This window comes from Trematomus bernacchii, unplaced genomic scaffold, assembly GCF_902827165.1.
Source record: "Trematomus bernacchii unplaced genomic scaffold, fTreBer1.1, whole genome shotgun sequence".
NCBI lineage: Eukaryota > Metazoa > Chordata > Actinopteri > Perciformes > Nototheniidae > Trematomus > Trematomus bernacchii.
In genome coordinates, this window is record NW_022987567.1 from 8,593,691 (window position 1) to 8,606,166 (window position 12,476).

The 12,476-nt window shown below is 41.6% G+C and overlaps 1 protein-coding gene across 1 annotated transcript in view; it reads left to right on the plus strand.

Moving 5' to 3' along the window:
• The window catches only part of thbs4b (thrombospondin 4b), a 34,807-nt gene extending 22,882 nt beyond the window's left edge, over positions 1–11,925 (plus strand). Inside the window, exons 14-22 of the mRNA XM_034125935.1 lie at positions 1,658–1,776; positions 2,648–2,700; positions 3,614–3,807; positions 5,147–5,325; positions 7,034–7,082; positions 7,163–7,359; positions 8,516–8,688; positions 10,940–11,079; positions 11,306–11,925. Of these exons, the coding sequence (XP_033981826.1) occupies positions 1,658–1,776; positions 2,648–2,700; positions 3,614–3,807; positions 5,147–5,325; positions 7,034–7,082; positions 7,163–7,359; positions 8,516–8,688; positions 10,940–11,079; positions 11,306–11,364 (1,163 nt within the window). The 3' untranslated portion in view covers positions 11,365–11,925. The remainder of the gene's footprint in view (positions 1–1,657; positions 1,777–2,647; positions 2,701–3,613; positions 3,808–5,146; positions 5,326–7,033; positions 7,083–7,162; positions 7,360–8,515; positions 8,689–10,939; positions 11,080–11,305) is intronic.
• The last annotated feature ends 551 nt before the right edge of the window (positions 11,926–12,476 follow it).

Sequence of the window (12,476 nt, forward strand, 5' to 3'; positions counted from 1 at the left end):
AGTACAGGTATTTGTGTTCAACATGTAAGAAGTAGAAAGTACAGGTATTTGTGTTCAACATGTAAGAAGTAGAAAGTACAGGTATTTGTGTTCAAAATGTAAGAAGTAGAAAGTACAGGTATTTGTGTTCAACATGTAAGAAGTAGAAAGTACAGGTATTTGTGTTCAACATGTAAGAAGTAGAAAGTACAGGTATTTGTGTTCAACATGTAAGAAGTAGAAAGTACAGGTATTTGTGTTCAAAATGTAAGAAGTCAAAGTAAAAAGTGGTCAGAAAAATAAGTAGTGGAGTAAAGTACTGATACCAGGAAAATGTACTTAAGTACAGTAACGAAGTATTTGTACTCCACTACTTCCCACCTCTGAGTGTATATATCATGTTATAGAAACAGGGGTAGGGAAAGTACTCTTGTAGTAAAAGTAGAATTTGAGCCAAGTGAAGTCTTTAATTGCTTGTTTTGTCCAACCACAGTCCAAAAACCAAATATATTTCAATGAAAATCATATAAGGAGAATTAAAGCAGCACACTTTTAATATTACAAAACTGGGACTGATAGCTTAGCTTAGCATAATATCTGTAAAGGGAAAACATATTTATATAGCAAGACTGTGATTGTTAGAAATACAAGTAACTTTACTCTAAAATGCATTTAATTCATACTATTATGTTCCCTTGTTCCTATCTATCTCTGTTATTATATCCCACCAATTTGGGAAAGAAAGCAAAGTGATCCCCTACATCCACTCCCTGTTGGCCTCATACACACGAATATTCACTAGAAATGTGATGAAACTCATATCCAGTGGATTTAAAAAGCAAGCCGAGGCTTCTGCTAAATATAAATATAAAGTCCAAGGCTACCTTTCGGTCTCTGAGGGTCTGCTGCTGCCCCCCTGCGGTGAATAAAAGCAGCCTCTGAAAACAGAGGAGGTTTCGCTGCATGGGAAATACAACAGCGCAACCAAGTGGTGGAAGTTCAGATTACACGCTGTTATCCGTCGAGGAGAATGAGTGTTAAAAATATCTCTGTGCATTATTATTCAATTAAATACAATTCAGTGATTGAGACTTTGTCAAGAACATTTTAAAAAGTAGGAATGTATTTCTTATAATTTATTAATTTATTAGAGCCTTTTCAATGTAATTGATCAAGAGTATATTAGAGATTAGATATTTACCTGCAACACTTCCAAAAATGCCCCTAAAAAAACTTCTGGATTAATTTAAAAAAAATCTATTTAAGAAAAAAAACGTAAATACAATCAAATCTAGATTAATTTTAAAAGCTATAATAAAAATCTAAAAAAGTATTGAAATCTGGATTATTATTATTAGATATCATTAGAAGTACCATGTATTAATACAAATTAAGTTTGTTGTGCATCACGTCGAGGTCTGACTGTAACTCATCTGATTTAAAAAAAGTCATTCTTGTATTTATTTTGTGTCTTTTCGCAACATTTATAGAAACAAGTAATCATACAAATGCTCATAAATCTTTCCTCAGAGTCTCAAATAAGTGACAATGATAACAGATAATACCCTCCCTCTCTCCCGTTCACCTCTGTTAAGCCTGACAGTTCTCTATACCCCCTGCTGTCACACTGACTGTTTAATAACTCTCTCTCTCTCTCCTGTCGTTTCTCCGGCACCAGGCCTGAAGAACTTCCTGGATAACTGCCAGCGCGTCCAGAACCGAGACCAGCTGGACCGAGACGGAGACGGAGTGGGAGACGCCTGCGACAGCTGCCCCGACACCCCCAACCCAAACCAGGTAGGGCTCAAACTATCTCAGTATCATGAAGTATAATTGAACTGTGCCTGTGGGAATGTATGTATCATTATGTACAATTATTTGTATTTTTTTGTTAGGCCTTATGATGGCTAAAATTGGATGACCATTTTAGTTTTCATTTCATATATCATTGTAAATTGCATGAAATGATGAGCTGTTGTATGTTGTGAGGACCCCAGGAAGAATAGCCAGTGCTCAAGCTAGTGCTAATGGGGATGCTAATAAAGAATAAGAATAAATAAGACGCAGACACAGAGATGGGCCGAGAAATAAACAAACCAGTGCTGCAAAACATTTTTGGCATGTGTGCCTCAGTAAGAAAAAGCTCATCATATGGTTACTAGCATCTCTGAAAATATCATATCTCATCTATCAGACCGAGGAAGTTAGTAGTTGATTCAGTATTTACACAAAAAATGTGAAAACCTTACAAACTACCTCCAAATAAAAACCTTGCTCCTGGTTGTGATGGAAAAGATTTCCCCAACACTGGCGACATTTCAGACATTAAACTTTAAGAAGCTTCACAAATTGATATCAAAACGTCTCAGCTAGTTTTAATTAAAGGGATTTTTAGACACAAATAGGTACAAGTCTACAAATATTCCACCCTAATTTCACGTTACATTACATGTCACTTCAATACTGTGAACATTCCCCAAAAGTGTCTTTCCCAGGGACACAACGACATGCTGAATGCAGTGGGGACCGAACCAAAGATCAACGCATTACCCCACTGAGCCACAGCCTCCCAGTTGCTGTAGTGATACTTTTGTAAAATGAATGGATTATCAGAGCACTTCATGTGTGAGAAAAGTGCTTTTAGTAAAAATCTCTGCTCTTGTTTCAGTCTGACATTGACAACGACTTGGTGGGAGACTCCTGTGACACGAACCAGGACAGGTAATAATACTCTCTATTCCTGCAGATATATAAACTTATTTCCACTTGTTTTTCTCCTACAGCCTTTACTGACAACATGTGATTGTGTTTCCTCCCCTTAGAGATGGCAAAAGTACACACATCCTTTCCTCAAGTAGAAGTACAGATACTCGTGTTTAAAAATACTCTGGTGAAAGTAGAAATACTGACTAAACTTCTTTACTCAAGTCAAAGTAAAGAGGGCTTTGAAATGTACTTCAGTAAAAAGTACCCATAACTAGCAGCTGTTTTAAAGAGTACCTGACCTCCCTTTATATTAATAGAACAATAATGTCATTGTTAGCTAATGAATGTTTCCATGCTGAACAACGGCAAACATGACAACGTTTTCATTGGTCCCTCTTCTTTAGAGAAGACCAGGAAATGATGGATACACGGATCGTGTTCAAATCAATAGGCACGCAATGACTCTAAATAATAATGATCACGCCACCAAACACACATTCAAACTAAAGGAACCAGCCTGTTTGGGAAATGTGAGAAGTAGAAAGTACAGGTATTTGGGTTCAACATGTAAGAAGTAGAAAGTACAGGTATTTGTGTTCAACATGTAAGAAGTAGAAAGTACAGGTATTTGGGTTCAACATGTAAGAAGTAGAAAGTACAGGTATTTGGGTTCAACATGTAAGAAGTAGAAAGTACAGGTATTTGTGTTCAACATGTAAGAAGTAGAAAGTACAGGTATTTGTGTTCAACATGTAAGAAGTAGAAAGTACAGGTATTTGTGTTCAAAATGTAAGAAGTCAAAGTAAAAAGTACAGTAACGAAGTATTTGTACTTCCCACCTATTCCTGCAGATATATAAACTTATTTCCACTAGTTTCTCTCCTACATTCTTTAATGTCGTCATGTGATCATTTCTCTTCCCTCACAGTGATGGTGACGGTCACCAGGACACGAAGGATAACTGCCCCTTCGTGATAAACAGCTCTCAGCTCGACACGGATAAAGACGGGCTCGGAGACGAGTGTGACGATGACGATGATAACGACGGGATCCCAGACAGCATCCCCCCGGGACCCGATAACTGCCGGCTGGTGCCCAACCCCGACCAGATCGACGACAACGGTGAGTCTCAAACACACTGAAATGTGCTCTTAAAGGTGGGGTAGGTAATTCACTTCAGAAACACTTTTTCATTATATTCCATGGAATGCTCTTAACATCCCGATAGCAATGAATATATGAAATGCTTTGACAATAAATACATAAAAAAATGTCATCAGTGGAAGCCGTGGCGCTGTAAAAAGCACGACCAATCATCTGAGCCGGCCCGGCTAAAATAACTGGATGGCCTACCTGCCTGTCAGCCTTCCATCTGGGCACAAACTTATCTCGTGCCCTCATTGGTCATGTGCGCGTTCGTGTGTGTTGGAGGAGGGGCTCTGTAAGGAAGTCTGAAGGAAGGGGCAGATTTTCTTCGGCTTCGTACTTTCAAATTCAACCGCACTCGAGCTGGTTTCTCCATTCTTACCTACCCTACCTTTAATGTCTTTCATTCTTGTAAAGCACTTTGAATTGCCTTGCCTTGAAACTCCCCCAGGGAAAACAATCTGGTGATCCATCTACTAAATCTGATATAAAAGTATATTTGTGTTTTTAATATCGGTAAAAAATGTGAAAAATAGATTTGACGAGCATAATCTTTCTTAATCCCTTTAGAAAATATAATTATATTTATTTTATATTATTAGAATAATGCCTAGTACAAAAAAAAAGTGTTGACATGTGTGAAAAAATCAATAGTTTTGCCAGGAAAATATTTCAAAATCCCTAAAAAATGATAATAATCCCGAAAACATATGGTTTGAAAAGTGACAGGTGGAAAAACTAAAGTGTTTGACAGAATAATTTCACTGAGCAACAATTTTCCACCGCTGGAAATACTTTTAAAAGAAGGTTTCGGCCTTTTGTATTTGGTCAAGATGCCACCAGGCCAATCAGAGCATCAGCTTCTATTCTTAAAAACATGTTTGTGAGTTTTCAATGAAGCTCATTCACAGTATTCTGCATCACGACCCCCGGTATGGAGGAACACAAGCATTTTCTTTTTCATGTAATAATCCAAAACATCAGACGAATCAAACACCAAAAGGAGTGCTTCAGAAACTCCAGGGTGTATTTTTTATAAGCAGCATTTCTATTCTGAAAGCACACTCACACAGCAGGGTGCCAACGAGAGGCAGCTTCAATAAAAACACTCGTATAAACAAATGCAACACCGAGCTTTGTAGTTTTTACCAAAGAGAGAACATTTGAGGCACTTTTTGGCAGCGTGGTTTGGATGTGTTTGCCCTTTTTGACATTTGCATCAAAGCCAGTCTGAATCCTCCTGACAGGATAACAAACACACTTATTTTGAAACTTACATGAAACGTCTTTCTTACCCTAATTAATTCTCCCGCAGGTGATGGCGTTGGAGACGTGTGTGAGTCGGACTTCGATCAGGACAAAGTGATCGACAGGATTGATAATTGTCCTGAGAACGCCGAGGTGACGCTGACCGACTTCAGGGCGTATCAGACGGTGGTGCTGGACCCCGAGGGCGACGCTCAGATAGACCCCAACTGGGTGGTGTTGAACCAGGTGAGATTACTCAGTGCTGAGACCTTTCTCTGTATATACAGTGGCTACAAGTTACAGCAGCTATAAGCTATACTTTTAACATGGCAATAGATTAAGAAACGGCCAATGTGAGAGGCTTTTTTTGTAGTAATGAACCTACGGAGAATAATTACTTGAATTTCTTTTGGATCATTGTTCATCCGTCCATCACGCAATAGCCCTTTTGCTTCTCTACTCTCGTCGCTCTTAAAGTGATTGTTTTTTAGCTAAAAATCTCTCGCGTTGTGCACTACCTGCTCAGCAGTTAGAGATGGTTTCAACACAGTGGAGAAAATTGAAGAAAAGCCACTATTTTTGACAGATATTTAAATCAGGCGTTTGTGGAGAACTAAAACGGAGCTAAAAGAGAGTGCACTAACTTAAAGGGGACCTATCATGCAAAATGCACTTTTGTACGTCTTTTCTACATGAATATGTGTCCCCGGTGTTCCAGGGAACTCACCAAGTGTCAGAAAACACAACCCTCTCTATTTTCCTCCATACCCAAATCTCTAAAAAAGGGGCTGCAACGGATCTGATAAAAACTGATCCAGATTTGAACACTGTCCTGACGTCAGGACGGTGGCGCTACGGCTATTGGGCCAACTCCACCAATCAGGAGGAGACAGCCACGGCCATTGCCGTTCAAAAGCGCTGGAGACACTGTAGTACATATGCCAGGCCTGTAGGTGGTGCTGTTCTCACTGAATCAGCCCTTGCAAAAACAGAGCTAAAAAATGTCAAATTGAGCAAAATGAGACATGGCTAAAATGCATGATCTGTTTGGTATTTTGGAAAAAAAAAAGTATAAATATGCCTTATATAGGTATGGTCCTACACTATATTATTCAAATATAGCATGATAGGTCCACTTTAATATCTTGGTTTCTTTTCTAAGGCCACATTGTTCTGTTGTCTTAAATAATACACTTAAGTAAAAAACATCTTATTGATATTTCAATTTATTTGCATTTGATAATGAGCTAATCCAATAGTAAGGGAAAGCAATCAGGTTACATTGTGATACACTATTTTACAAGTAACCCTGCATAAATACAAAAGACAGACATTAGATATAAAAAAGGTAAGCCTACATGAAGGGAATACAAAATACACAAGTGTCACCTTCAGTCAATGTGAATAGGCCTTGATTATAATCTCTCTTTTGTCTTATATCTTTTGTGGATATTCTTCTTGGTATTTTGAAAAAAAAAAGGACAAATATGCCTTATATAGGTATGGTCCTACACTATATTATTCAAATATAGCATGATAGGTCCACTTTAATTAAGGGCCATAGAAATGACTCTAAGTAAATACAAATGTTGTTATATAACTTGTAAATGGAAAGGTAATTTAAATGTATATGGCAATGGCGTATTTACAGCTAGTTTTGCTGCCAAAAGTTGCCCAAAAATAATCAGTTATTACAGATTTCAGAGCTGAAGAGCAATGAATTGCAGCAAAGTGCATTAAAACAAATCCCGCTATCTCCGACTTCCCACTGAAAAAAGCAGTTCAGTGCTCCTTGCGTTTTCAACCTACAGAACATGCTCGCCTAATTGGAGCTTTAATTTATCACTCAAAACTAAATGTGCAATGCATCTCAAATAAATTGCTATAAACCTAAGATATTAGTTTCATAATTTGCAAAGACCTCCTCATTAACAACTCTCTTTTCCTCACCCAGGGAATGGAGATCGTGCAGACCATGAACAGTGACCCAGGACTTGCTGTTGGTAAGACATACAGTATATCCTCCCATTTGTCACTGAAATCACAACGCAAACACTAAACTGATTCCACTTCCTGTCGTCAGGTTACACTGCGTTCAGCGGCGTGGACTTCGAGGGAACTTTCCACGTGAACACGGTGACCGACGACGACTACGCCGGCTTCATCTTCGGCTACCAGGACTCCTCGTCGTTCTACGTGGTGATGTGGAAGCAGACGGAGCAGACGTACTGGCAGGCGACGCCGTTCAGAGCCGTGGCCGAGCCCGGCATCCAGCTCAAGGTGAAAGATAACATGAGATAAGATAAGAAGTATTTATTGATCCCAATTTGGGGAAATGTTGCGTTGCAGCACCATAAAGGGAACGGAGAACTTCCACACCACCACTATGTGCAATATGAATACGCCATGCCACAAGACACATTTAAAGGTCTCCTATCATGCTATTTTTCATCAATATATTATAGATCTCAGATATATACAAACATGTCTATGAAGTGTTTTGCTGAAAATACAAAAAACAGATCACCCTCATATCCCTCTATTTCAGCCCTGTTACTAAAGCGCTGATTATGGGTCCGTAGCAGAGGTCGCGTTAACCGAATATTTATGACCGATTTTTTTTTAACAATGACTTTTCAAGCAGTCCGTCATTTTGACAGATTAGAACAAACTCGGAAAAGCGTCAAAGTTTCCCCGCAGCGAGGCTCCAGTGTTATGCCGTGTTATGCACGCCCGCCAAAAAGGGAATGATACCGTTTCCAAACCTAACTTTGCCGTACAAATCATTGAAGTGTCTGTGAGTTTTGGCTTAACACGGCGCTAAGTTGATGCAACATAATAATATGTCGTCAGAGTTGTGTAAAGGCCGATGGGTAATACTGGATTTTGACGAAAATGATACGATCCTGCCGTGATTAAACGCCACATCAAGGATTATTTCTGAAACAGTATGGAGCTCAAATGCTTTTTCTCTCTCAGGTTTACCACAAGGTGAGTTTTATATCTTTTTATATTTCCTGCTTCTTTACACATGCTCTCTCCAGTACAGGTTAGCTCTGAGTGTTAGCGATGCTTGCTAATGTAAACACAGACCATATTACGACCATAACACGTCAGGCATTGTGTCTGATAACAACGTTTCTGATAGGCCCGTGGGTGTAAAGCCCGCCCACATTTCAGATATTACGTCATATCGGCAGCAAATCTGGATCAGCTCCGTTGTTCCCCCGTTTTTAGAGATTTGGGTACGGAGGAAAAGAGAGAGGGTTTTATTTGCTGACACTGCGTGAGTTCCCTGACACCCCGGGGACACATGTTTATATATAAAAGACATAAAAAGGTGCATTTTGCATAATAGGACACCTTTAAAACACTGTGAGCATACACTAACACACACTGTCTGCCCCCTCCTCTGTTATCTCTCTCTCTTCATCAGGCGGTGAAGTCTCGCTCGGGCCCCGGAGAGCACCTGAGGAACTCTCTGTGGCACACCGGAGACACCAACGATCAGGTGCGTCTGCTGTGGAAAGACCCCAGGAACGTGGGCTGGAAGGACAAGGTGTCGTACAGATGGTACCTGCAGCACCGCCCGCAGGTCGGGTACATCAGGTACGAGAAAACACGTGCTAGATACTCGACATATAGCACATATCAGAACTAGATGTCCAGGGGATGTCCATAGCAGAAGTGTAGTAGACATTACCAATACTGGTGAAATCTCAAGATGCCTTTTTGTGGCTTTACAATGAAACTATGGAGTCTTAAAGTAAAAGCAGGGTTGGAGTTATGTGGGAGCCAATAAGGAGGGTCTGAGCTCCTATAAGGAGGGTCTGAGCTCCCATAAGGAGGGGTCTGAGCTCCCATAAGGAGGGTCTGAGCTCCTATAAGGAGGGTCTGAGCTCCTATAAGGAGGGTCTGAGCTCCTATAAGGAGGGTCTGAGCTCCCATAAGGAGGGGTCTGAGCTCCCATAAGGAGGGTCTGAGCTCCTATAAGGAGGGTCTGAGCTCCCATAAGGAGGGGTCTGAGCTCCAATAAGGAGGGGTCTGAGCTCCTATAAGGAGGGGTCTGAGCTCCTATAAGGAGGGGTCTGAGCTCCTATAAGGAGGGGTCTGAGCTCCAATAAGGAGGGGTCTGAGCTCCCATAAGGAGGGGTCTGAGCTCCTATAAGGAGGGGTCTGAGCTCCAATAAGGAGGGGTCTGAGCTCCCATAAGGAGGGGTCTGAGCTCCTATAAGGAGGGGTCTGAGCTCCTATAAGGAGGGGTCTGAGCTCCTATAAGGAGGGGTCTGAGCTCCCATAAGGAGGGTCTGAGCTCCTATAAGGAGGGGTCTGAGCTCCTATAAGGAGGGGTCTGAGCTCCTATAAGGAGGGGTCTGAGCTCCTATAAGGAGGGGTCTGAGCTCCCATAAGGAGGGTCTGAGCTCCCATAAGGAGGGGTCTGAGCTCCCATAAGGAGGGGTCTGAGCTCCCATAAGGAGGGTCTGAGCTCCTATAAGGAGGGGTCTGAGCTCCTATAAGGAGGGGTCTGAGCTCCTATAAGGAGGGGTCTGAGCTCCTATAAGGAGGGGTCTGAGCTCCCATAAGGAGGGGTCTGAGCTCCCATAAGGAGGGGTCTGAGCTCCAATAAGGAGGGGTCTGAGCTCCTATAAGGAGGGGTCTGAGCTCCAATAAGGAGGGGTCTGAGCTCCTATAAGGAGGGGTCTGAGCTCCCATAAGGAGGGTCTGAGCTCCCATAAGGAGGGTCTGAGCTCCTATAAGGAGGGTCTGAGCTCCTATAAGGAGGGGTCTGAGCTCCCATAAGGAGGGTCTGAGCTCCCATAAGGAGGGTCTGAGCTCCTATAAGGAGGGTCTGAGCTCCTATAAGGAGGGGTCTGAGCTCCCATAAGGAGGGTCTGAGCTCCCATAAGGAGGGTCTGAGCTCCCATAAGGAGGGTCTGAGCTCCCATAAGGAGGGTCTGAGCTCCTATAAGGAGGGTCTGAGCTCCTATAAGGAGGGTCTGAGCTCCCATAAGGAGGGTCTGAGCTCCCATAAGGAGGGTCTGAGCTCCTATAAGGAGGGTCTGAGCTCCTATAAGGAGGGGTCTGAGCTCCCATAAGGAGGGTCTGAGCTCCCATAAGGAGGGGTCTGAGCTCCTATAAGGAGGGGTCTGAGCTCCAATAAGGAGGGGTCTGAGCTCCTATAAGGAGGGGTCTGAGCTCCTATAAGGAGGGTCTGAGCTCCCATAAGGAGGGTCTGAGCTCCCATAAGGAGGGTCTGAGCTCCTATAAGGAGGGTCTGAGCTCCTATAAGGAGGGGTCTGAGCTCCCATAAGGAGGGTCTGAGCTCCCATAAGGAGGGTCTGAGCTCCTATAAGGAGGGGTCTGAGCTCCTATAAGGAGGGGTCTGAGCTCCTATAAGGAGGGGTCTGAGCTCCCATAAGGAGGGGTCTGAGCTCCTATAAGGAGGGGTCTGAGCTCCCATAAGGAGGGGTCTGAGCTCCCATAAGGAGGGGTCTGAGCTCCTATGAAAGCGGTACAATCATACATCTGTGGGGGTCGCTAATACATTACCAACAACCATTATTTTAATCACAAATAATGCATGTGTCACTGTGATGAGTATTATTTACGTTAACGAGGTAAATCGGCTAAAAGAAAAACGTGTTTTCCAAAAGAACTACGAATCGTATTCTCTCTTGAATGACAATATGCCTGCCCTTCACCTCCAAGGTATATAAATATCACCCGCTCTTTACGTTATTACCCGGCTGTTATTGATATATTGATCTCCGCCCCTAACGTTAGTTTTAAAGACCCCCATAAAGCTCAGATTATAACTAGAACTCTGAGTAAAAGGTAAACATGTTGTGTTTTTGTTTAGGGCGCGGTTTTATGAAGGAACCCAGCTGGTGGCGGACTCTGGAGTAACGATCGACACGACCATGAGAGGAGGACGACTCGGAGTGTTCTGTTTCTCTCAGGAAAATATCATCTGGTCCAATCTGAAATACCGCTGCAATGGTAATAAACAAATCCACATATTGTATTACTTACATTTTGAATGCCTGTGATTGCATGCTATGGAGCACTCGTCTGTTTAAATACAGATCTTCTGAAACTCCTACATATCTTGTGTCTGAAAAGTAGGACAGCATTTTAATGACGATGCATTAACAGGTGTGAATATTATTAGTTCGTCCTCGCTCGACTTTATTTCGTCTCGTTAAACTTTTTCTCACTTCCACAGACACAATCCCCGAAGATTTCCAGGAGTTCAGCACTCAGCACGGCGGAGACGCGCACTGAAGACACAACAGTCTCCAGATCTCTAAAGACTGCTCCTCAGTGTGAATGTGAGAGAGAGTTTAAGTGTGTGTGTGTGTTTGTAGATGTGTGTGTGAGAGTGTTGATGTGTACAGTTTCAGTGCATACATGACCAAACTCTTTGTACTGTTTGAGCATATTACCTACTTTTTATCGACTGTTTAATCATCTCTTACTCCAGCTGAGCTTGGTATGCTGAACATTGTAAGTTATAATGGTTTTTAATGAACATAATGCAGCATATCACATGGATATATTTTCAAAATAAAAGGTTACTTCTTTATAAAAACAGTATTTTCTCACACAGATGTGTTTAGCTTAATTTTGGGAGCATTATAAACTTGTTCAAACAGCTGGAAAGAAACGTTTTGTAACATTTTGATTGCAAACAGGTTGTTTTTGTTTTGAACAATTCAAATTCCAGACTGTTCCTTGTCTCACTTCCTGTAGAAGATGAACCTAAAGCTCATGTTTTATCTTTCCAACATCATTTCATGTCTATGTTCTCATGAACCTGGTCAAAATAAAGTGATTTAAAGAGTCCTCTCCTGCTGATGTTCAGGTGTATATCAGTATGTAGTGTCTCTACTTTAAAGAGTCCTCTCCTGCTGATGTTCAGGTGTATATCAGTATGTAGTGTCTCTACTTTAAAGAGTCCTCTCCTGCTGATGTTCAGGTGTATATCAGTATGTAGTGTCTCTACTTTAAAGAGTCCTCTCCAGCTGATGTTCAGGTGTATATCAGTATGTAGCGTCTCTACTTTAAAGAGTCCTCTCCTGCTGATGTTCAGATGTATATCAGTATGTAGTGTCTCTACTTTAAAGAGTCCTCTCCTGCTGATGTTCAGGTGTATATCAGTATGTAGTGTCTCTACTTTAAAGAGTCCTCTCCTGCTGATGTTCAGGTGTATATCAGTATGAAGTGTCTCAACTTTAAAGAGTCCTCTCCAGCTGATGTTCAGGTGTATATCAGTATGTAGTGTCTCTACTTTAAAGAGTCCTCTCCTGCTGATGTTCAGGTGTATATCAGTATGTAGTGTCTCTACTTTAAAGAGTCCTCTCCTGCTGATGTTCAGGTGTATATCAGTATGTAGT